General features: G+C 40.0%; 1 protein-coding gene across 21 annotated transcripts in view; it reads left to right on the forward strand.

The window, feature by feature from the left end:
- Nucleotides 1-4,181: 4,181 nt before the first annotated feature.
- mycbp2 (MYC binding protein 2) overlaps nucleotides 4,182-26,236 on the forward strand; it is a 62,615-nt gene continuing 40,560 nt past the window's right edge. For 20 of the 21 annotated variants that reach the window (XM_063497255.1, XM_063497259.1, XM_063497257.1 and 17 more), the window contains exons 1-16: nucleotides 4,182-4,905; nucleotides 6,954-7,029; nucleotides 14,392-14,607; nucleotides 15,792-15,945; nucleotides 16,146-16,342; nucleotides 17,422-17,664; nucleotides 18,160-18,231; nucleotides 18,410-18,506; nucleotides 18,603-18,676; nucleotides 21,352-21,490; nucleotides 21,705-21,781; nucleotides 23,692-23,896; nucleotides 23,997-24,161; nucleotides 24,303-24,461; nucleotides 24,595-24,799; nucleotides 24,950-25,095. In XM_063497255.1, coding sequence (XP_063353325.1) covers nucleotides 4,634-4,905; nucleotides 6,954-7,029; nucleotides 14,392-14,607; nucleotides 15,792-15,945; nucleotides 16,146-16,342; nucleotides 17,422-17,664; nucleotides 18,160-18,231; nucleotides 18,410-18,506; nucleotides 18,603-18,676; nucleotides 21,352-21,490; nucleotides 21,705-21,781; nucleotides 23,692-23,896; nucleotides 23,997-24,161; nucleotides 24,303-24,461; nucleotides 24,595-24,799; nucleotides 24,950-25,095 — 2,497 coding nt within the window. In that variant the 5' untranslated portion in view covers nucleotides 4,182-4,633. The remainder of the gene's footprint in view (nucleotides 4,906-6,953; nucleotides 7,030-14,391; nucleotides 14,608-15,791; nucleotides 15,946-16,145; nucleotides 16,343-17,421; nucleotides 17,665-18,159; nucleotides 18,232-18,409; nucleotides 18,507-18,602; nucleotides 18,677-21,351; nucleotides 21,491-21,704; nucleotides 21,782-23,691; nucleotides 23,897-23,996; nucleotides 24,162-24,302; nucleotides 24,462-24,594; nucleotides 24,800-24,949; nucleotides 25,096-26,236) is intronic. The other variant, XM_063497276.1, reaches the window with a different exon arrangement.

The raw sequence follows: 26,236 nt of genomic DNA on the forward strand, positions 1-26,236 counted from the left end.
AAGAATCCTCTACATTTTTGCTGATGTTGTCAGTAGGTGATAATTCTATTGGGGTCATGAGGCTGAGAGTGTACTCGGTTGCCTGTCATTTTAAATGTAAATGCTGCCTGTGGTGGTGTTTTTATTGCATTCAGTTATGCAGATAGACTAAATGAAGTGGCTTGTGGGTGTATTTGAATATTTTTGGAGGCTTTTTAGCATTTAGTACGACAGTTAAGAGTAAAGCTTGGAGATAGACAGCACCAAATGGCATGGTGCAGGTTCAAACCCGAGCCTTTGCAATAGCCCTACAGCTGAACGTAGGGAGCTCAACCAGAACCCTGTGTTTTTAATGTTTAATGTAGATTTCTGAAGGAGTTGCCAAAGGTACCAGTTATACCAACTTAACATGCAAAACCAGGATGTTAAACTTGTTTTATACTGTGGGTCACATACAACACACTTTGATCTTAAGTGGGCCGGACAAGTGACACTGCACACTTAACCCTTGCACTAACTTAATATAATGAAAAAAGTGCAGTTTCAACAGTATGTCTCTATTTTTCTCCATGATTAAAAAAAATTCTGCTGTAGTAAATGAAACTTATCTGCTTATCTTTGGGCTTAAAATGTAAGAAATAAATGTGTAAAATTACAGAAAAGGCTCTGGTAGCTCATTGCACAGACTGTCCAGTAATCTTTTCTTTCTTTCTTTCTTTCTTTCTTTCTTTCTTTCTTTCTTTCTTTTTTTTTTTTTTTTACTGTGGACCCATTGTGAAAAACAGAAATTCCTCGTAAATGTCTTTAGCAGATATTGAAAAAGTGTTATCTTCTCTCATTTACTAATTACTTTCATGTAGCGCGAACCTCCATGGAGGAAGTCTTTATCACTAACAAAAGCTGTAAAACCTACAAAAGTACAGTTAAAATTTCAAAACTGGTGCCCTCCTTCATTGAATTGGGGTCTCCCCACAGGTCTTATGTTTGAACCTCTGGGTAAAAGGATTACCCCGCTATATAACCATGTATCAACATTCCCTTGACTTTATAGCACTTTGGATGGGAGTGGATACTTTACACGTGTATAGTAATAAAAGTACTTGTTATCTAACATCACCGAGGTCCAATAAAATTTCACAACAACCCAAACTCAGACCTTATGCCTTTGAGGTCTGGTCACAAAGCAGCTTGGCTACTGATGATTGATTAGCTGTTTCTGCTGCCTTAAACATTTAGACTTTGAACAAGATTTCTTCTGATATGGCGTGTAGTTCAGCTGATTAATAATGTGTCCTGCCAGCCAAACCGACATACCTGACTTGCTCAATGACAGACTTGGGAGGTCTCAGACCGATGCTTAAGAATGTCAAGTGACAGTCAGTCTTGAAGCATGAATGTCACACTGTCTGTGTGTGAGCTTGATTATTGGGAGTGCCGTCTTTTGAATGGTCATAGGTATGAAAGGTGCATAACATCCATGGGTGTGACAACACAATACTGATAGGTGAAATCCTCCTAGTCACAGCGACAGTACGAGAGGAATGCAGGCTATCCAGACCTGACTTAAAGGTTAAAGCAGTCTGAAGCAAAGATTTTAAAAGACACATTTTTGAAGGAAATACCCTCTCAGCTATGATTATGATTTGTCTTTAACTAGCTGAACTTGTCTGTATATTAATGAGCAACTTGAGAACCCTCAGATTCATTTCCTTAGAGTTCGAGATGTCTCTGCTCTCTTTGCAGACTTTACAACGTTTAAGTAAAAGATCAACACTGGGTGGCGCTAGAGCTATAATGATAGAAATTATTTTCCAGGTTGCTTAGCTACGTGGAAATATATAAATGTAAGACAAGTTGCTCAAGGCAAAACATGTCCTTAAGATTTACTGTTAGTGAGTCAGAAGAAAAGAATAAATATAACCTATGCTATCAAGATGACTGAAAGAGTTAGTTGTAAATATGAAGTGTCAATACCAAACAGATAAATGCAGAAGCTACTTTCAGCTGCCCCTTTAGTCACAAAGGGTCACTACAGCAGGTATAGCCCCCTGTATTTGATTTGGAAGCTGGTGCCTCCACAAAATTTTTTTAGCTGCCTGACAAAGAGCTCAAGTTTTCCTTTATAGGTCACAGGTCTCTTGATTTTTGTAACATGCAACAACTGCACTATTTAGAAGAAATACAATCGGAAAAAATCATATAATAATGCAGTGAATGCATTTCACTCTAATCCGAGCAATTTGAACATAAGAGGTTTGAGTCAACATCAGCACTTTCATTCAAGCATAAATGAGGCACATCGATGTGTGCGAGGAACCAATTAATTTCCTCTCCAGTCACGTAGAGAAACACATTAGGAGTCATTAGCTGCCATTAGAAACACAGTCCTACTGGGTTTTAGATCGTTAATATTCTCAATGAATGAAAAGAAACAAAATACGACAGATGCTTGAAAAAGATTACCCACGTTTGAAACTAATTGCTTGAACTTTAAACACCACATTTCATTTCCCAGGATGATTGAAGGCTGACATAGTTCTATCCATATAGTTGATTTTGTCAAGGCACATTATGTCAGGTCAATACTGATGATGCTGAGACACTATGATATAAAGAGATCAGAGTTAAAACGTAAAACCTAACAACCTACTTAGACTCTAATAGAAGCCCCATCTCCTATGTGTGTGTGTGTGTGTGTGTGTGTGTGTGTGTGTGTGTGTGTGTGTGTGTGTGTGTGTGTGTGTGTGTGTGTGTGTGTGTGTGTGTCTGAGGCGGCTGGATATCGTCTCTGTCAGCTCTGCTCATGTTTGTGTCCTATATGGACTTCTACTCTGCCCAGGCATCTCTGCCCCTCCTCCCTCTATTTACTGTAACTGGCCAGAGCTGAGAAAACCAGGGGTTAATAAGGGAGCAGCCTCTGTATGTGACTGCATCTTCAATACCGAATCGTGCTCTTTTCATAACCTGCCACGTAGAGCCAATTACAACTGCTATGATGCACTTCAAGAGAGCTGCTTTTCACTTCTAATATTTCACATGACAGCTGTGAGAGCACAATTCTTCAGGTTTTGCCATGGCAGATGCATGCTGGCACTCTGACACTGATAATCTCTCAATGCTTTCTCGGTTGCTATGAGAAGAGACAGTAGACCTACCTCTCTCTTGTCATTGGGCCACTGCAATACTGTGCAGCCAATAAAGCACCACTAGGGCCTGTGTACCCCTTTGTCATTCTTTCTCGCTCTCTCTCCCTAAATAAATGCATCACCCCTCCACATGCACAGACATTTAAAAGGATGCAGCGAAGCATGTTTGAAACATGACCTGCTAATTGCATCATCCGTTGCTATATCATACGTGAAAGTATAAACACCTGTTTCCTTTTCCACTTTATACTGCAGTAGGGTGTTTTTTTGGCCTTTGCTTCCATTTTGCTGTTACCCAACACACTGTTTCTCCTTTTTTCTTTTTCTTTTTTTTATCTCTCTCCTTGCAGCTCCCCCTGCACCCCTGTGTCACCCTTTAAAATATCGCCATCACCATCGCAATCTGGGTAATGCATAGCTGACGCACTTCGGTAGTGTGCAGCTTTACTCTGAGGCAGTAATGAGAAGATAAAACAATCACACTCAGTGAACAATCCCCCCACAGCAGTACGGTGAAGATCAATTAAGAGGGACGGCAGATCGATAACTGCAGTCCTGGTGCCAGCTAAGGAGAAGTTCAAGAAGGTAGATCAAAGGGCAGGGTTCACAGCTACACAGGGTTCACTGTGTAAATGGAGCAATGCTAAACGGAATAGTGCAGCACGCAAAAAAAAAAAAAAAATCAAAGCAGTTTTAAAAATATGCAACTCTGTTTTTAAAGGCCACTCTTATTGCGGACAACGATTCCAAGAGCAATCCATCTGTGTATTTGTGTGTGCCAATTTTAGATCAACCTGGGAGGGGCCCTTGCTGTATTGACTTCTACAATTTAAATGTCCACAATCCAACTGTGCACAGTGCTCAAAAAATAGCCCTGCGGATTTGCCTTTGATCCGTGAGGCCGTCCTTAGCCTCGACGATTATTTCTCTGAAAAGTGAACTACGCATTTGCAGCGATTGTGTACACAGAGAGGTAATTGATCAGCTAAATCAATGATAGCATCGCTCGTTTCAGACGTATGAAAATATCCCGGCATGCTGGCGACGCAAGGCTCGTCCAGGGAGGGGAGGGATGATGGAGCTAAGATGGCAGCCCAACTGAGGGTGCTGCCTCTCCGGGGTCAAGAAATATTCAAGAAACGAAGCAAAAAACGAAACTCGACAATGCGATTTTTCTAAATGAATGCTTTCGTTTCTGCTTTTTCGCGAGAAATTTCAGTTATGATTTGAGAGGATCATCCTTGGAGTCGAGCACCGTGTTGACGCTGCGGCCGGATCGCAAGACTACACTGGGTTTTTAGCTGCACCACCAGATTGGCTACAATTTGCGCTTATAACCGCTGAGGACCGTGGATGCTCGTTGTGGTTTTTTCGAAGCTCGTAGCGGACAAATGATGTGACATGTGGCGGATACATCGACACGTGGATTGCGTCTGATGGCTAGAGATTATCTGGCTGTGATATCTTTTGTGTGATATATACATATATATGCATTGTTCTGCAAAACGATGATGTGTGCTGCTGCGGCAGCGGCCGCCGGTGGTGGGATTCTGCCCTCCTTATCGCCGTCGATGGGGCTGGGTGTCAGGGTCATTTCTGGAGCAGGAGCCGACCTCTCCACCGTCGGTTCGGGGATGGGTTCTTGCCCGACACCCGGAGTCCAGTCGGATTGTCGGACTCGGTACCAGCTTTTACTCTCAGGACGAGCCCTGGCGGAGAGATACAGACGGATTTATACCACCGCCATCAACGATAAAGAGCAAGGGATAAATCAAGGAAGGTGAGCGGATAAAATGAAATCAAAAATATCGCGGAGGCTGGGCTGTCATTCGTAGGGCTAACTAGGCTAACGAAGCTAAGAGTAACCCTTGCTTAGCGGTGCGTCAGTCAATACCAATGAGCTAACTTCCACGCATATTTCTTATTATATATGGTTTTGGTTGCAAATCATTTTTTTGTCACACAAGCGCGTGTTTTAACTACGGGTAGTATGTCAGGAACTCCATAATTTGTTTGCGGGGTTAGCTTGCTAGGTAGCAATTTTGACTTCGACTTCCTTAGCTTATGGGAGCCATCTAAGCTAACGTTACGTTAGTTCACCCTGATGCGAGGGCTTTGCATTCCCGGTGCAAACTGCTTCGGCTATGAACTGACACACTGTGACTAAAATGCAAGCTTTTTCTACTCGAGACATGTCCACTCGAGAAAAACCTCTCTGTGGGGTGGGTTCGCGTCCAAAACGAGCTAGCCGGCTAGCTGTCATGGGAGTAGTTTGTGATGTTTTGAGTGAGGTGCGATCCGGCTAAATGCGCCCCACTTGTGTAATATGTTTGTTTACTTATGTATTTATTTATTAAACCGTCACTTTACTTCACTGTCACCCATTATTACCGGCCAAGTAGTGGTGTTGTGTGTCTAATTAGGCCCAACGGCGTCATTGTGAGCTAGCTATTCGGAGCATCCGACCTTTCACCAGGTTACCTTAACTTAAACCGGTTAAAGGCAGAGGAAAAAAAGTCACGAGGCTGACTTTGGCTTGCTGTCTATTTAAAAAATAAACAACAAACAAATAAAGAAACAAACAAACACAAAACATTAACTGCTTATTGCTACTGTGCTCACACTTGTTTGAAACGTGAGCCGTGTTTGGGTGAGGATGTGTGGGGAATTTGCTGAACTCATTTGCTGTTCTAGCATAAGCGGGTAATACACTTACGTCATTCTAGTCAGTCAGGTTGTAGACTGAATAGCTGGATCATCGCTGCATCCTCCCCTCACAAATCCAATTGCTGTTCTCAGTGTGTACAATGGTTGCTTTAACCAAGGACCAACATAATGCTGAACGCTACTCTGTTTTTATAAACAAATGCTGAATTAATTGGTGTATATGAAGGAGCAGGCAGAAGAAAATCCTCAGTCTGTCTAGTTGGTGGCTCATGTCCTTTTCAACTAACATCTGCCACCAGATGTTTATTTAAAAAGTGCTTATTTAAGAAGTTGCTTATTTAAAAAGTCATAGGCATGCTCAGTTGGCCTGTTTTGGAAGCTCTTTGGAGAAAGTTGCTAAAAAGGAGTATCTGGATCAGCCTTGATTGAGACCTGCTATCATGCTATTTGTATGGTGCTGGAAAGCAATATTCAGCTATGCTATTAAGTTAAAAAAAATAGGACACTTAAAACCTGTAAATATTTTATGCTTTTTTTTTGTAGTGAGTAACTGTGGTGACTAATTTTAGTGGTGTTTCTATTTCTAGCTTCGTATTACATCTTATTGACAGGTGGATTTGTAAGAGACTGGCCACAAAAAGCCACTGCAAAACAGATTTCAGTGACAGCTCAAAGGCATCAAAGGGGAATTTCTGCAGAAACAAACTAGTGCCTATTTTGGGAAGGTTTGATATGAGAGGCAACAGTGAATGTGAATTTCCTGACGCACTTATGGCGGTTAAGCAAGATGAACTGCGCTTATAGATCTCTGCTTTGCTTGCTCTGCAGAGTGAAACAAAAATGAAACCGACACAGCTGTGTGGGACGTTAGAAAGAATTTAAGATTTTGACATTGACATAGTTTGAAACCTTGCATGAAGAAGAATTGTTTACCTTCCCTCATGTCTGAAGTGTTACTATGTGCTGTCTCTTTAAGTACAATGTTGACCTTTGCTTTACAAATAAAGTGATCCAGTTGTGCACATTTCATTTTTACACTTCCACCTTTGGATGATAGCTTGAGCAAGCTTCTACATTGTTTGAATGTTGACAAGAAGTCCAGAGTTTTTGCTTAAAAAGAGCACAGTTTTGCAAAACTAACTGATCACTGTTTGCTTCCAGGGGAAAGAAGGCATTGAGTAAGAAGAAACTTAAAAGGCGACAGAAGGTCAAGTCAAAAGTCAAATCAAGAACAAAGGTAAGAGGCACTTTAATGTCTAAAAGCTGTTAGGCAATATTAAACTTTGACTTGGACTACCTTTGCTGTACTTGTAAATCCTTAATTCACATTGCTACTACTCTGTAAAAAGTAGTAGGAAATAATCACTCATAACCCTCTCAGTGCTCCTTAAAATATTTAATAAGCATAACACATACTTGATGTATTTCAATTGCTCTCCTCGTGTGAATGAAAACATCAGTTTTATTTCGTAACTGCCATGTTTGCAAATGCGTTGGTATGTCTTTTTAGCTGGCTTGACTGTATTGAACGAATTGAACAGATTAAGGATGAGATTAAAGGCGAGATTAGCTCCTCTGTTGTCTGGAGGGTATTTGGCACAAACATTGTTTTCGTTAAGTCGGGGTCGATCGGGCGCCAGTAAGCCCGTCCGCACAAGAAGCTGACGTGGTGGATAGGCGGAATGAGAGACACATGGGAGTGGCTCTGACTTGTTCATGATGGCCTGTTGCCGAGCAACCTAATGTGTTCCACATCTCCACGGCAACTGTTTCCTGCTTCAGTCTCCTCCTTCCAAAGAGGGATCCTAGCCTGCACCAGAGGATGCTGTTGTGTTTCTCTTTTAGGTGGAGACCTTGCAGGGCCAGCATTTGTTAACAAATCCTAAGATTTATACATTTTGACCTTGGACTGCTCATCTTTTTTTGTACTACAAAACCATGAGTTTTAGTGCTGTTCAGTCCCAGTCAACTCGACTTAAGTTGTTTTTTTTTTCTTCCCTTGACTTTTTATTGCATATAAACTGCATTCTCTTCACTCAGTTGTGAAGTTGTCCAACTCTTGGTTTCTGTGGTTTTTGTTTGTAACAATGTTTGCTGCCCTCTTGGCCAGGTCACTCCTTAAAAAAAAAAGGTGTGAAACTCAGTGAGACCTAATAACAAAATCTGCAATAAGCACAGTCACCTTTGATTATGTCTCATGTTATTTTTTTTATTTATTTTTTCTCGTGATTGATTGCTTGGTCTCCTTTCATGATTTCCCGTATTCGTATTTATTTCTTACAGTTTTTTAAAAATTAGTTTTTGAGCAGTTTACAGGCATAAGCAACAGAGATTAACATGATAATAGCAGAAGAGAAAAGAGGCTTTACTCTGGCTTCTTTTGTCATCTTTCTCCTCAAGTGTTCCAGACAAGCAATCCAGCGTAGAGTGGCCGAGTCAGCTCAGGTTGAATTGCTCACAACGCTATAAGATATTCTGTGTGGTAGGCAAGGCTGGCTGGCAGGGAGGCATAAAAACGTGGGCTGTTACTCTGGCAGTCGTGCTCTATTTGTATGTGTTGTGCTCACTCTTGCTCTTTCACGCCTCTGACACTCGTGTAGTCAGACAAGAGCGTGGTTTGAAAGCTTTTCTCTCCCCCCTCCCTGTCTGCTTCTGTGCTTACAAACGTGAAAGTAGAGTGAGCATAAAGCCAGAGCATAAACACTTATCATCCTAATGAAGAGGATGATGTAATGTCTTGTGTACAGTGAAATGTGTTTTCTGTGCCATTTAGAAAAACTGTCATTATAATGCCAACATAATGGTGCAAAGTAATATTGAAAAGAATACTGTCAAACTTGTATAATAATGTCTTTAAAATCTATTAAAGACAAACACGGGCCGTGAGCATGAGACATTTCATTCAGTGGATATAATAGATGTGAGGGCTTAATTAGTCATGCTATGGCAGCCTAACGTGATGCTGTCTTTGTACACTGGGAACTCCCCTACCTGTGTCACACACCACAGGTGATGTGGTGTTCTTGCAGCAGTTCTTTTTTTGTGTAAGTAATACTTTAATGATTTCAAAGAAAGGAATGCCTAAAACATCACATCTACATAGTATATCCTAAGGTTATATTCATATACAACTATTCTGCACTTACAAGATACAGTTTGGAAATTTCCATAAAGAGCACATTTCCAGTTCAGAATATTCAGACCGTTGCATTTGCAAACTATTTCTATGTTTTTCAGGTGATTTGTGAAATAATGCAAGTGCTGGGGAAGGTTAGGCATCTAAAACCTGGATTGAATTCATTAAAAAATGAATGAATGAATGAATAAATAAATAAATAAATAAATAAATGTGAAGGAAATAAAGTCTGGGGACTGTTGAGAGTTAATGTGTTTGTCCCAGTCCTCAATTGCATGTACTTTAGTTGCCGCACTAAATAAATGTGACCACTTCCTGTATTTGAACAAATTTTTGACATTGTAGCTGTATGAATGTTTTAGACTAAACTGTTCATGATTGACTAACTGTAGTGCAGAGGACACGATACATGGGAAATGTGAAATAATTTTGACGAATAACATGGCAAATATAATCAATAGCGTTTCTATTTCTGCACGCTATTCAGCAAACGAAGAAGAAATAAATACCACAGCACATTAAAATGCATAAAGTATCAAAATGGAAAGGAAGTGATCAAATGTCACCAGTAGGGCTGGGCCATATTATTTGGGTTTAATACTGGTTAAAAACAAAGGAGGTTATAAGATGCTATCAGATCAAAGTAATAGTTCCCTAGGCAGGATGACAACACAAGCCCAGACATGTCTGAGAATGAGAGCGGTGCATCAACATCAAGTGACAATTTAGTACCTAAAAAGGAAGGTATGCCCTTCAACGAAGCACAGTATTTTGCCAAATATCCAATAAAGCTTTTCTAACTAAAGGTGAAAACAACAAACTTGTTTTACCACTTAAGTCAAAAACACACGGTTCAGTATATCCAGGCTCTGAAGGGACGTAAAAGGGGGGATGATAGAACTGGTGATTGACCTAAAAGTAAACTAGTACCTCAATCAAGCGTTGCTGGAGCGCTCCTGTCAAAAGGAAGAGCAAACGTGGATGGAAACTAATGACATGGTTGCGTGGTGGAAAAGGAGGGCTTTAGCAATTAAAAGCTGGAACCAAGAAAAAACCAGGTGGAAAATAATTTTCAATTTCAGTTTTAATATGTGACAGTATTGCGCAGCTCTTGAATGGTTACAAGGATATGTCACTTTAGTCATGGTTAAAATAAAATGTTAAGATGTTATCTTACTACTTTTGTGCCTACATTACATTTGACTTATTCTGTGACACTGCATATAATGCTGTGTCACTACTATTTCTCTGTAATGCTGCTGGCACCTTGAAGCAGTAGATTCACATTTTGAATGAGGTACTCTGTCATCAATGACAGCGGCTCATTGGAAAAGAAGGCTGGAAGATGACCTTAATTTCATTTGGACTAATAAATGCTACTGCCCTGCAAGCTTCAGTAATCAATAAAATGTTGTCCAGTATTTTCTATATCACCATAAATATAATTATAGCAAAGTTTCTTAAATATTGAATTTTGAGGCTGTTTCCCATCACTGATCTGTTTATTACAAAAAAGTCTATATCAATCTTAATCACAGATTTTTGTAGAAAGTCTATCTAGAGATTTCCTGTTTGACTTCCTCTAAAATTAACAAAAGTAATTCTGCAAATTCTTTTTTTTTTTTTTTATAATAAACATTGTAGGCTGAATCGTCATTGCTCATTTCCTTCTTTGGGGAATTTGCTGACAGAACTAAATACCTCAAAAATCAAAGATGCTCTTTGAGCTGATGATTGATCTTATTTATGATACTATGTGCAACCAATAGGAAGAAACTGCAGGACAAAGCCAGAAAACATGATGACAATGATCAGCAAGTATAGCAAGTATAACACATTCGATTTAACATGTGTAGTGGAGGCACCTCTGTCTGATTATAAAGTTGATATTTCTTTTGTTAATGCTTCCTGCATACTTTGCGTTTTTATTCATGTGCAAATAGAGTGAGATTCAGTGCTTTCTTCTGTGGTTCTTAGAAGTGGGCCTTAAATAGGCCAGTTTATAATTTGTCCATACAGTTTTAATGGTTTGTGCCAGATTTTCACCAAGAGAGTCCGGTAATCCAGGTAGATGCTAGATACATGGTTCTGTGACTTAAATGTAACATGTGCACTTGAAAGCCACAAACATAGCAGAGGGCTACAAGGTAATGGGCTACAGAATAACCAATGATAAACATTTTGTCTATTCTATGCTCGAGTCTGAGTAAAGAGGTACGTGGTCTCTCTGAACATTCAGTTATTACTGGATGATGAGATATATATAGATAGATAGATAGATAGATAGATAGATAGATAGATAGATAGATAGATAGAGATATAGATATATAAATTTTTTTTTTTTTTTTTTTTTTTTTTTTTTAAATAAATCTGTTTAACTCCGTTAGTATGGGAGTGGAGACCAGCAGGCCCTCTGTGAAAGCCTCTCCTCTGGAAGATGGTGCTTTTATTCTTGTTTTCCTTATTTTTATTTATTTATTTATTTTTTCCCATAAAGCCAGCAAGCAAAAATGTGAGGCTTTCCTTAAGTGCAGTCAAGGGCTGTGTACCAACCTTTTCAAAGCTTTTAGATGGCCATTAAATCATCACTGAATAGAAACAAAAGAAATGTAATTGAGGAGTGTGTTTGGGTCACGGGTAGTTGTGGTTTGAAAGTTAGAAGAAAAATACAAAACATAAGCAGCATGGTGAGTTTTGCATGCTTGACTCTGCAGTTGTTTATGATCACATGTTTTAATGGTGTCACTTTTGATTATGTTTCTGGTTATTTGACAAGTTTAAATTGGGAACGGTCAGCACAGAGAAACCTGTCACATGCAGTTCGAACTTTCATCGTGAGGAGGACCATGTTTCAGGCTCTAACAAACAAACAGAACAAATGTAGCGTAACATTTCTGAAATCGCTGATTGAGACATTTCACCCTGATCACAAATGTAAATCAGTGGTAGGTAGGCTTGGATGTCTAGCAGACAGAGGTGATCTGTCAAAAGACCAGGGACGTGGTATAAAACCTGATTAATGGGTTAGCAAGGTATGCTGAACTTCATGTCAGAGTTTACATTGTTGGAAGTAGCTGAAGATGGCTCTCACTTAATCTGGTTAGATCACCATGGTAACTGATGGTGGACACATAACCTGGTTTAAAATTCACAGCTTATTTTATTTTTTCTGTCTTTCTGATCAAATGCTACATCAAAGGCCACCTTTTAGCACGTACAGATTCTTGAGTTAAAAAGCTTGAGTTAAAACAGACAGTTGCTAGGCTGACTGGGGTTTTGTTTGAACTTGTTTTAGAGTACATCTGTTAGGAAATTCATGATGCTATGGACTAAAAGTCAGGATATCTTGTCTTCAATTTATCTTTCATCTGTGGTCCATGACTTCTTGTTGCTCAGTAAAGGGTTGGTTGCAGTAGCTTAGGACTGCTAATGTATTGCAAACATATATGGAAATTCTATACCACTCTCCATGATGGTGCTCTCCACACTGCTCTCTCAAATGGCATGAAATGATGAGTAATGCCTCTGAAAAATTTAATTTATCATTATACTACTGCGGCTCTTGTAGTGATGGTGTAAAAAGCTATTTTGGTGAAGCGTGCTGCATGTGAACCCACAATATTGAGTTTGGCTGCTACTTCAAATATGTCTTAAAGCCTAGTGCTGTCATACAGAGATAAGCTGCAGAAGTAACAGTTAAAAATTAAATAAAAGCTACTGCAATTGCTTTATGTAGATGGAGACATGTCTATAGTGATCAGAACAACAGAAACAGAAAAAAATTGTATAAATATTAATCAAACAATAAATGTCTTGGTATCCAGTTCTTGTAGAGACGGGCCAAAAATGCTGAGCTTCTTGCATTAAACCCTCAGCTTCAGCTTGCAGGATTTTGATGTACCTTACCCTTCGGTTTTTACTTTATCTCCCCAGAAATCATATTTTCCTTGCTTCATGGGTTGTTACAGTCTTCTGTGTTCTAAAAGGCTTTAAGTGCTCTGTGCAGACAATGTGCTCCTTTGTAAATACTGCACAGTCACTTGGTCACAAGAGGCTAGGTAGGAGAGCAGGAGACATAAGTGTTAGATGAGGGCTGGAGGCTGATTTGAGCTGAAAATGAATGACCTTTCTTCCCAAATAGATGACATCACCCTCTGTGACTGTGATGCCAAAAGCGCAACACTGGGAGAGAGGGACAATCGATCAATGTGATTCTCTAGAGGTTGCCTCAGGACTGTAGTTCAAAATGCTTTGCTTGGTGGGATGGTGAAAGCTTATCAGTTAGTTTATCAAGTTTCTCTGTGAGCTGTAGTTTCTCCAGTGATTATTTGGATTGGAGTCCTTAAGCTTTGATGTAATGATTAGGATGCAAATTCTCCCTGTTGACTGGTCCAACTCGTTTACATCAGTGATGGCTGACTTGATATTACAAACAGCACTTAGTGTAACACAATTAAACAACATGCAAGAGGCACCATTAGCAACACTTCTCTAAAATGTCTTTTTGTTTCTAATCCCAGTAGGCATGGGTAGAGATTGTAGACTGTTTGCCTGTTCAATGTTAATGATTGAACCTTTTAATTATAATTGTGTAACATAATGAGGATTTTTAAAAATATTTTTAATTGTAGAATTATCTGCTTTAAATTTCTCACCTCACTGCACAACAGTGATGATTTACGTTTATTATTATTATCTTTTTATTTATGTATTTTTTTAGAAATAACTTGGCCATGCCAGCTTATTTCATTTGTCATTTTTCTCTTGAGTGCCTTTTAAAACTTTAATTTCACCACCTTTTTTGTTGCAAAGACATCCTTAAGCATTTTTTTCAGTTTAACTTTTAAGTTCAGCTTGAACTAAGTGGACTAAAGGACACGTTTGCGCACTGTTTATGCTGAATATTGTGTAATTAATTTTGCAACAGCGAAAATGGTCTTGAAATTGGGAAACGCTCGCCTAGTCTGTACAAAGCAAGTGTCCTTAGGAGTCCGAAGCAAAATGAAGAGTTCTTTATTTTCACAGTCACTACGTGAGAGGACAGTGATTGAACTAACCGTGTAAATATGGTGTTCAGCAGACGTCTTACACTCCCAATTTATTTTGGTTATATAATTTTGTTTCAACTTGAATGTAACAGAAAACATCTGCACAGAGTCCCTGAGGTGTAGATTTAGGGAGATTTTCTCTGAGGGATTCTTACCTCATTTGTTGTGGTCAGTAGGCAATGTGCTTTAGAAGTGGGGAGGGTATTGTCAGTGGGCCAAATTAAATTCCTTTTAAAGTAACTGAGTCATGAGGTACACAAAGGAGGAATGGATTACCTACTTGTCCATGTACAGCAGTTATTTTACTGTACCAAAGTGTATTGAATTTTACTATAAATATTGATGTTACAGTTTATAAATGTGGTTTATAATGAGGATTTTCTAACCGACCCTCCTCACTCTTGTTTCCACACAGGCCGAGAGTCTAGATGGAGCACTCTGCGTGCCAGACATCAAGCTACACAGCAACCCTTCTGCATTCAATGTCTACTGCAACGTGCGGCACTGTGTGCTGGACTGGCAGCAAAGAGAGGCCTCCCTGGCGCTGGCCTCCAGGAGCTCGGTACAGAGCGGCGACTCAGACAGCGAGGAGGAGGAGGAGTACCGCGAACCAGCCGTGAAGCTGCCAAAGGTATAAGCAGGAAAGAGCACTATCAGCTGCTTATGTTGTTGTTAGCTGCACTTCCTACTAAAGCGAGCCAGCGTATTCTTTTGATGGATCTGTGAGATCCTTTAGGGCTTACCATTTTTATTGTCATAATTGAGGTTTGTGTTACCAGAGATTTCAAACAACCCCCACCCCAAATCCTGTGAGGCTTCCCCAACTATGTCCTTTTCTCCGTGTGCCTGTTAGAAAAATAAATTCACTCTGTGCCCCTGCTGTTGCTGGGCTGACAATTACACCTGGGAGCAAATTTTACAATTTGATTTCTAATAAAACTGTCTAAATCTGCATGACAGAAAATTTTTGCTCAATTAAAATACCTGCATCTTATGAATACTGAGTGCTGCTGCTCCCTCGTTCACAGCATTTTTGGATTTGACAGTTTTTTTTTAAATTATTTTTATTTATTTTTAAAACCCAGATGCCCATCATGATGCAATCCTCTCAGGGATTTGTCTCCTTCTGGTCCCGATCTAGTGATCTTTCACACTTTGTTTCACACTTCATTGTTTAAAAATAATCCTGACTAATCAGTTTTTTTAAGATAAATGTTGTTTTATCATTGATACCTATGAAATGATTGGTATTGATGATATATTTGCCGATTTGGTCTTTAGTTTCAGCTTATTAACAATGGCTAACAAACACTGTGATTGTAAGCCTCAGTGAAGTCTCAGCTACAAAAATCTTGAAAGTCTTTTTAAAAATATTATGTGTTGTGCAATTTTCCATTATTTTTTCGTGCTGTGCCATTTGTATCCTTCTGTACATTAAAAACAAATCCATTTTACTATATTCGTTACACTGATTTTAAGCTTTCACAAAACAAGTTCTTCAATGAGACAAGAAAGGACATTTGAATCATTATGTGATTCGCTAACAAGCAATTCTGAGAGGGGAATGCTGAATGCCTTCCACTCTTCTCCACATAGCCAAGTAGGTCTGTCATTATACAAAATCTAAGTCCTTCGTAGTCCTCTGCATGCTGTGGGGCCCTGATCAGATGTAGTGGCATTGACTGTAAACATCCACTTCAAACCTTTTAGGGCATGTTCATCTGTTTATTGTAAAATATATAAAAGAAAGCAATTTAACTTGGAGTGCGTTGTTGATTAGCTCATAGAAACTGTCTTCCTTTGGTGTATCTGCAGATCATTGGCATTGGCCTGTGTGGGGTTTTTGAGCTGATAAAAGAGACTCGGTTCTCTCACCCTCTGCTGTGCCTGCGTAGCCTGCAGGCCTTGCTGGACATGCTGCAGGGACAACAGCCTGAGGGCTTCCAGACTGAGCCACCTGATGTGTTAGGTAAAGCAGTATGTGTACTGTCTAATGCATTCCAATGTAATTAGCATATTGTATTTGAAGTATAAAATGCTTATTTTTATGTAGAATCTGCCAAATATATAACGTTCGTTGTTATTACTTTGTTCAGCCATCTTTAGATATTACACTTTAATTGTTTCCTCAAATGGCCAACCTTCCAACCATTTGTTTTGCTTTGCCAGAGTCTCTTTTCCAGTTGTTGTTGGAGACCACGGTTCGGAGCACAGGACCCAATGACCCAACGGGACAGGCCATCACTGCGCTGTCCTGTGCCTGCCTCTTCAGTCTGGTGGTGGCCTGGGGAGACACGGGGAAGATCCTCCAGGCAGCTTCTGCCATTCTTACAAATAATGGCAGTCATGCCTGCCAGACAATACAGGTAAGCAACTAATTCAGACAAATTTGACTGATTGTATACGTGTGTCTTAACTCTTTTTACATGTCTACGATTCATTTTCAAAATCAAAGACAATGTAAGAAGAGTGTCAGTCCACTCTATTCTTTGTACTTTTTTGTTATGCGTTTCTAGAACAAGTACCTTCTGAGATTTCACAATATTTTGTCATGATTATCTGTTTAAATCTCAATCAAATGTCTTGGAAGCAGACATTTATGTGATCCTCTTTGGTTAAGCACAAGCTGGAATCCGTTGAATATGATCTTTTTAGTTTCTAAATATTTTCCACCGGAACATGTAACCCTTCTCTCATGTGCCCAGGTTTCTCTCCATATTGGTAAACATGTTTTTGATCACCAAAGTGCATACTGAAGTGGATAACGTAACCTGGCTCCATGCGTTTCTCAGTGCAGGGAGACTCAGGGCAGTGTCTGGGCAGCACAAATTGAGTTTTGGAAAATGTCAGGCTGCTCTGATCTCCTGTTTGATTATTTTACCCTGACTGCATTCTTCCGCCAATTAGTCGTTCTTCTGTTTGCTTCTGTCCATAGCTTGTTCTCTCCTTCCTGTCTCTGTCTTTTGCACCGTTTTTTCATTTCCTCTGCTCTATACCAAGCTGTTCTTTCGAATTCTTTGCCAAGTTGAACAGCAAGTACTAATAAGTGGAAAGGGTTTGTGACTGAAAACATACTTCTCCTTTTCCTGCATTTGGATGCAATTTCCACATGTGATTGAAGCATAGCGGGACTTGTAGGCTCACACATTTTATCCTATGTAAACACTGGGCTGTGTTTGTTTTTGTTTTTTCCCCTTTGCTTATCTTTTATGTATTAACTGGATTATGAATCATCAAAAATGGCAGGCAGGCTTTTTGAGAAATGTGGGTCTGCGCCTGTCTATGTTCTGTTTCTTTTTTTCTTTTGTGTTTGTTTGCTTTTGTGTTAACAGTAAGATCAGAAGTATGTGTAATGGCTGCCATGGGAGATTGTGTGAAAATGCCACAGACAAAAAATGTACAGGAAACTGCAAGTTTTCCTCCTTGTCTTCCTAAATCTCACCAGGTTCCCACCATACTGAACGCGTTACAGAGGAGTGTACAGGCTGTTCTGGTGGGAAAGATTCAGATCCAGGATTGGTTTGGAAATGGCATCAAACGTGCAGCCTTGATGAACAAGTGGGTCCTGAAGGAGGTGACCATTGATGAAGATGAGCGCTGCCTCCTGCAGACTGATGGTTCCTTCCTGTACTTGCTCTGCAAGGATGGACTCTACAAAGTGGGCTCTGGATACAGCGGCACTGTCAGGGTGCGTAGCAAGAGATGCATATCAGCTTTGTGCAGTTATATTGCTTGAATTTTTCAGAAGCGTTCTGCAGCGTCAGAAAATGACTTGGCTTCAAAAAACTTCAAAAAAATATTTTTTTAAAAACCCAGTTTATGGAAAAAATTTATTTGGAGCAACATGGTTTTCACTGTATGTCTCATAGGTGCATGTGCATAGGAGTAGCTCTATATCTGATAAACTGAGACCTCATGTTAAAATCTGAATTTTCTTCGTACACTGGATCATTTGTTGAAAAATATGTTCAATTCTAAAAGCTATTGGGGATTTAGGTGAGCTCAGCATCCTAAAGTTGCAAGTTTTTCTTCCAACTTTGTTACGGCAGTGCTTTAAAAGTGAAAATGAAGATCATTTTCATTTAAATAAATCATCAAATAAACCTTTTTTGTTTTGTATGACTTTATTTAAGGCTTGTAACTGTTTGCTTTTGTCTTCTCGTGTGTATTCAATTCCTCACAGGGCCACGTGTACAACTCCACGTCTCGAATCAGAAACCGAAAGGAGAAAAGATCCTGGCTGGGCTTTGCTCAGGTGAGTAATGCAAATATTGACATGTATGCATTTTTCTTACATTTTGTTGAATAAGAATAAAGAAAACGTTGAAATATGTGTATGTACGTATTTATATACACGTGTATATACACGTACACACACACACACGATTGGAGCTAGTCATTGACTTCATTGATCATCTGTGTTTTGTCTTCAGGGGTATTTGTTGTATCGGGACACAAGTAACCACAGTATGTCGGCCCTGAAGATCAACCCTGAGACTCTGGAGCATGAGGGGACGGTTGCAATGCCAGGTGATTTATTGACTTGTATTTAAACACCTCAATTAGGCATTACATTTTCAGTGGACAAAATATCAGGTATATTAACCATCACATTGAATTTTGCAGGTCAGCATTCAGATGGACAGAACATCATCTTCACTGATGGAGAATACATTAACCAGATTGCAGCCTGCAAAGATGTAAGTTTAATGTTCCTGCTAAAGCCCATCAGTATTCAGTATTACAGTAACACACTTCATCTTTTTTAGACTCTTAGAAGAACGTGGTGAACTTTAAAAACTGAAACTGATTCAGTCTGCAAAATCTAGGTTTTTCCTGCATGTTTAACTAAACCCTGAAGAAGCTAGCTGTGCATCTGTACTGCTGAGTCTGCTGTAAACACAGGGGAGAGAGCTGGCTTTATTATGCACCCACTTCCTTTTTAATTCTAATGAAATTGTAGTTTTGAATTTTGAATTAAGATAGTTGCAAATTTCTTCACATTAATATAAATCTATAGGCAAGGTAAAAGGCTTTTGGTGCGGGAAGCTATCTGGTTTCCATTTGTAGTTTGCTTATAGTCCATGGTCAATCGACACATCATGTTTGAACAGGTTTAGATTGTCTGCACGTAAACCATTTACATGGCAAGGCAGAGAGGCAGCATATTTCACCTAAATGCAGTTGTGAAATCTTCTGTCAATCAACGATTTAACTTTAAGCCTTTGAAATTTATCTGCTTTCATTAACGGTGACTGGCAGATGGAACAGGAAGTCTTGCCCTACTCATCTGATGACTACACAGGAAGCATCAAGAAACTTGCTGTTGACAACAGAAGCAACTGCTGGATTTATGGCCCTGCATTTATAGCCATTTGCATAGCTTTTAGGCTCTGCAGAAAGGAGGATTAAGGAATTCAACCAATGCAGAGGCCAGCAGTGATGATGCTATATGTAGGCTGACTGAAAATTAGTTGAAACATTTGCAAAAGGGAAAAACAGCAGTGTTTGCTATGGCGCGCGATCAGATATCAAGAATGCATTAAGAGAAGCAAAAAAACTGTGGCTGCTGTGGACGGTATATGTTGTTTGGTTTGCTCTGCATAGCATCTATGGATTACCAGTGGAGTACCATGCTTGGTCCTTGAAGTTCCCAGATTCAAAAAACAAGTCGCTGACTCGCTCAGAGAAGCACTTTTTCCATTAGTACCTACTTGGATCGGCTCAGTGTGTTTTCCATTGCAATTGAGTACAACCTAAGTGCGTGGGGTCGTTATAACAACACGGCCAAGCATCCCGTGACATAATTTGTATGTGACATGAACGCTACAACAAAAGCGGACATCAAGGCAATGGTAGATGTGCAGTCTGGCGTCACATTTTCGGATTGCTTTCAGGTACTAAAAAAAGTAGCTGGTACCAGATATTACCACTTAATGGAAAACCTTAAAACCTGTGTCAGTCTGTACCAAGCCCCCCCAAGTAGGTACAAATGGAAAAAGGGCTATACAGAGAATTGTTTTGCTTCTCTTTTGAATTGTCAAACTTGAATTGAATGGGGAAAGATGGCCACTTCATACCAGCTGGTATGAATTCTCATAGTGACAAATCATTTTTACACGCACTTGTGCAATGACATCCTTACCTTCTTAACAGTGCTATCTGTTTAGTTTCCTTTTGTTAGTTAAAATGAGGTTAACTTTTCAACTTGACTGGACCAGTGAGGCATCTGTCCCTCCCTCACTCCAAAAAGACTCTCAGCTGATCACCAGCTGTGCCGCACAGGGGGTCCAGCTGTGTCTGTGTGTGTTGTGTATATGTGGGTGTGGCAGTGAGGCAAATGGCACCACATGTGGGTATTCTCTGGAGAGCTTAATCTCTCAAGCAGTTATCTGCATAAGCACTCTGTAATGTGAGTGGGGGAGGGGAGTCTCTGAAATCCATATATCTGCCATTGCAGCAAGGCTGTTTCTACACTAATCAAAGGGGGTGGAGTACCGCATGGGGCTCAGAAGCTATATGCATTTATAGTGATCAGCCAGCAGCTTAAACCACCTATAGTTGGAGTTTAATGATTTGAGGCCCATGTGCTCTGCTCTGTGGAAATTAAAGCACATTAGATGAGTCTGTCATTATCACCACGCAGTGAAAACCAGAATAGTCCCACGTCCCAGCATCCACCCCTCAGTTATATCCCTGTTATCTTATAATTATTTCCTTGAGGTCTTCCCATTTTTACTGTTTTCTTTTCTGTAAATCGTCACGGCCATAGTCGTATGTCCTGTGCTCTGCCATGAATCAATGTGATCAATCAGCATGTCACGCCCTACACCATGCTATTAATATTGTCACTGAAGGGGTTTTCAGTACTTCTCTCCACTAATTTATATATAAAACACAATTCTGAGTTGATTAATAAGTAGAACCTGTAAAGAATGGACAAGATTTTTTGCACCTAAAACTTTTTGTTTTCTGTTTGTAGTCCAAAATCTATTGACTTTATTTGAGAGGGCTTTGGCTGTATACATGTAACAGCTATCATGAAAAGCAAAAGAGTGATTGAATGTGCTTTAATATACACAATGATGAGCAGATGGAGACAGAAGCTTTGGGCTGGATGTCCACACTGAAAGCCCCCAAAATATTGTCCGTTATCCCCAGAGGCTAAGTCAGCAGACTAGCTAATAAGTTGTAATGAATGAGTAATTGATGTCTTGATGCAGTTCATTAATCACTTTGGGTGTGACCCATTGTAATGATTGGAGCAGGGATGCATTTTCTTTAAACAGAAGTGTCTTTTGTTAAATGGACCTGGACCATACGTGACACTGTTGCAGTGTTGTGCCATGAAGCTAAGCTGTGTTCTTTCCTGCAGGACGGTTTTGTAGTACGGATCTATACTATGAGTTCAGACCCGGCCCTGCAGCAGGAACTGCAGCTTAAGCTGGCAAGGAAATGTCTGCACGCTTGTGGCATCTCTCTTTTTGACCTCGAGAAGGATCTGCACATAATCAGTAAGTGATGCAAAATACAGATAATATGTGTAATAAAGCTTCACATGCTCTTGTATACCTGCTGAAAGCATTCTGCAGTATACTTGTGTTTGCAAGGTTGCAAATGTGTCAAAAAATTGCTCACAACTTAATGGTATTTTTTTTAAATGGTGCACAGTACTTCCAATCCTGTCCCCTTGTGTTTTTGGCTCTAAATACTATGTTCTTCTCTCAGGCACAGGCTTTGATGAAGAGGCAGCATTGCTTGGAGCAGGCAGGGAGTTTGCTCTGATGAAAACTGCCTCGGGAAAGGTGAGACTGGTGGCGTGTCTGAAATGTTTAACAAAAATGAATGTTGGAACAGCTTCAGCTGCTGAGCTTGAGAGCTTTTGTCTTGCCAATGACAGACCAGGCACTTTGAAGGGTGAACCTGTGGTGGGGGAAGGACTCAGTTGTGTTTCTGCTTGTTTGACTGCATTAAGCCCATCGTACAATTTAACATTCCTGCAGTTTATAACATCTGTACATAGTTAGCCTTAGTCAGATTTTCCAACATCAAGCTGCACAAAAGCCTAATAACACAGACCTTTATGTTTAGGAAATGTTTGCTAGCCCTCTTAGCTAAATTATCTTTAAATAATACAAAATTACAGAGTTGTTTTTATGTCTTAATGTCTGCCTTTTTTGTGCTCTCAGGACACAGCCTTTATTAGTGGTTATAGGCAGGCTGAGCTAAAAAGCTTCTGAACTGGCGTTCCTGTATTTCAGCCAGCTATGCAGTGAGTCTCGCCCTACAGTACTATGTCAGCAACTTCAGGGAGGCACAACAAGGCAGACTGGAAGAGAAGCTTCCTATAGTTTTTGAATTTATATAAGAGTAGAATCAACAGGTGTTATCAAAAATGTTGATACAAGTAATTAAGAGATCAGAGGTTTACAATACTCTCTTGTATAATAAGATGAGAATGCTAACTATGAATGTGGTTTGGGGTGTGTGATTGTTTGTGCCTTTTTATTTTTTGTAGGTGTGGCACAGTGTGCTTCTCTTCTGCAGTAGATAGCAGTCTAGGGTAGTTGTGTGTTACACATTCCTTTGTCTGTGTAGAGACCTAAACTCACAACGCATTTTATCTGCATATTACCCAGAGTGGATGGGTACAATGGGAACAGATGAATTTTATCCATAAGAAAGTATAAGCATTTAACTCATGACCCAGATTGGGTATGCTTAATGCATGCTACTGTTCTCTCAAATGCTACTGGAGGTAGTGGAGTTGTTTCCAAAGTGAGTGCTGGATAATCTGAGTCATAAAAATTCTTTTGCATACCACACCAGACTTTGTACATATATGACTAAAATAGGGCTGTTCGATATAACGATATGTATCGGATGACGATATAAAAACGTCTATCGTTTCATTTTACGCTATCGTTTGTTTCGTGGTGTTGCAAAATAAACTGAAAAAAACATATTTTTTCATGGTTTTGATGGTCACTGTACTGGCTATATTAATTTCTTAAAGTTCTCGCTTTCTCTTATATTTAATGTAACCACACTACGGAAGCGCCTGTTTTTATGCGTTGTCGTTAGCAACAACTATGGTAAAACCATGGCGTGTCAGCTTGTTTATTTTCCACATAAACCTTTCACAATAAAGCTCAAGATCCTGTTGAGACTTTTCAAAATAAACTGAATCACGTGAAAGAGTATGCAGAGAATTTACGGATGAGAAGCAAAAAAGAGCCGTCAGGTGCTAAAAAGTAAACCTTAGACTCAAACGTTAGAACAGGCTTTTCCCCGCAGCACGCCGTGTAATAAATACTCACAAAGAAAACGGCGGCCGTTACAACTTCTGTCTAAAAATGTATAGTTTCATGCATCGGTTAAAACACTCGACTCCAGCTACATGACGCCCAGCTGGAAACACTTCACGCAAGTCGAGCTGCCCGAGATTCACAGAATTTACAGAAAATGTTACATTTTTGTGATTTATATCGTTATCGGGACGATAGATGTCTTATATCGGGATATGAGATTTTGGTCATATCGCACAGCCCTAGACTAAAAGCTCTTGTATTTGAATTGGCAGCATACACACAAACAAACTTTAGTATAAGAGCCTCAGACTAACATTTTGTAATCCTAAATTTTCTTTTAAAACCCAAACTGTTTTCAGTCTTTTTGCATGTGTTTAAATGAGTCTCCTTGTGTTTTATTTTAGATCTACTATACAGGAAAATACCAGAGTCTGGGTATAAAACAGGGTGGCCCATCAGCAGGGAAATGGGTGGAATTACCCGTTACGAAATCTCCGAAGATTGTCCAGTTCTCAGTCGGCCATGATGGCTCTCATGCGCTGCTAGTGGCTGAAGATGGAAGTGTATTCTTCACAGGGTCGGCCAGCAAAGGGGAAGATGGAGAATCTAGTGAGATGACTATTTGCAAACATTCACCTTGTTAAAACCGGAATGAAAGCCAACTTGGCTGAGAAGCTAAATGTGATGCCTGTTGTGTTCTTTTTTTCAGCTAAAAGTCGCAGACAGCCCAAGCCGTACAAGCCCAAGAAGATGATCAAACTGGAGACCAAGACAGCCGTGTACACAGCATGCAACAATGGCAGCAGCAGCATTGTCACCAAGGATGGAGAACTCTACATGTTTGGCAAAGATGCTATATACAGTGACAGCACCTGTGAGTTGACAGAAACGGAGCATAGATATTTCAACATTTCCTTGTCTGGTCTAATCAACGCTCTAATAATTAAAATTTGTGTCCAAAAGAATTGCTCATTCTCTAAAATCTTTATTTTCAATATTATTTTCCCCTCTACAGGTCAGGTGACAGACCTCAAAGGTCATTTTGTAACTCAGGTTGCCATGGGTAAGGCTCACACATGTGTTCTGACCAAAAACGGTGAAGTGTGGACGTTTGGGGTGAATAACAAAGGCCAGTGTGGTAGAGACACCGGAGCCATGAGCCAGGCAGGAAAAGGTGAGAAGATGGACAAACACACACAGACAGATAAACATAATAAAATCACTCAATTTGAGTTTTTCATTTAAGTACTCTTTTAAATTCTGATCGATCTGATGATTTTCTTTTGTTGTGGACATATCTGTTGTAGCATTTGGTGTTGAGAACATGGCCACAGCCATGGATGAGGACCTAGAGGATGAGTTGGAGGAGAAGGAAGAGAAAAGCATGATGTGCCAGCCAGGCATGCACAAGTGGAAATTGGACCAGTGCATGGTTTGCACAGTGTGTGGAGACTGCACTGGCTACGGTGCCAGTTGTGTCAGTAGTGGACGACCAGACAGAGTGCCGGGAGGGTAAGAGACTTATAATGTCAGGACAGCATCTGTGTTCTTAGGAACCAAAAAAATACTCATGACTGATGGGATCTTTTTAACTGCATTTAAAAAAAAAAAAAAAAAGAAAAGGGATATGAATATCTGTTTTGTTTGTTTACTTTGAACCAGTATCTGTGGCTGTGGATCTGGAGAGTCTGGCTGCTCAGCGTGTGGCTGTTGCAAAGCCTGTGCCAGGGAGCTCGATGGTCAGGAGGCCAGGCAGAGAGGCATCTTTGACGCTGTGAAGGAGATGATTCCATTGGACCTGTTGTTAGGTATGCTAAATGATATCATTCAGCATATTACTTAAAGCCCAGATTTTAATCGTGTTGGCGCAGTGACAAATGCAAGGAGCTAGCCAAAGAACTGCCCATGCTATTTTGGTTCATGTGAGTGTAAAAGTGCAAAGGGAGTGGGCAATGAAATATTCAAGTAAGGATTTAAAAAAAAAAAAAAAAAAAAAAAAAGGACTCTCTGCGTGCCACATATCTCGTCGTTCTGAAATTGCTCTGGCAATCACAGTGAGAAATAAAGAAACGGCATTTCTAAGAAGTCCTTGAGTCATCTGCATGGTTTACACCTGCATTTGGGAGGTGGCACACATTTGGGAGGTGGCACGCAGCATTGTTAAGCTGCAGGATATAACATTTCCCGCATAAACAGGAGAACACGAAGTTACATGGACTGCTGAGAGTAGAGGTATATGTGGTTATTCTGTGGCATCCAGTGGTGGTAAATACAGAGGATGGCGGTGCATAACAGCACTACCCTCTGGTCTGGCAGTCCTAAATTAGAGGCTGCAATTCTGTCAACATAACAGAAGTGAGTACACGCCTGTGCAGTGTTGCTAAAGTATCAAACGATTCACTTTGCAGTAAATGCTTTACAGTAAGGTTGTTCTTCCTTTTTTATGAAACAAAAGGTTCAACTTTTTAGAATGATGGCTTTTCACAGCTCTTTGCACAAAATTTCTGGAAAGAAAAATCTGCTCTTCAGAGACAAATAGTTTTAGCTGCTCTTTTCTAGAGTGGTTATGTTGCTCCATTTTTCTCTTTAAGACTCCCCAAAGGTGTTCTGTTGGATTCGAGTGAGGCGAGATAGTTTCTCCTCTTGTGTGGTTTTGGCAGTGTGCTTCGAATTGTTGTTATGCTGGAAGGGTTCTGGAGACCGGGTGCTATCTTGTCAGCCAGTATTTTAGTATATCCACAGGCATTTATGGTTGCCATCTATAAATGTTCTCTCCCCAAGACCTTTAGCTCTCATGCTGCCCCTTATTATCGCACTCCCACCTCACTGCTTCGCTGCTGGTCATTGCATTGACTGTTGTAGTTGTGGTCTTATCTGAGCTGAGCAGATTTATCTTGGTGTCATCTGACTGAAGAATGTGTGCTCTCAATAGACATCACATTTCTTTTC

This window comes from Pelmatolapia mariae, linkage group LG16_19 (genome assembly GCF_036321145.2).
Source record: "Pelmatolapia mariae isolate MD_Pm_ZW linkage group LG16_19, Pm_UMD_F_2, whole genome shotgun sequence".
Classification (NCBI taxonomy): Eukaryota; Metazoa; Chordata; class Actinopteri; order Cichliformes; family Cichlidae; genus Pelmatolapia; species Pelmatolapia mariae.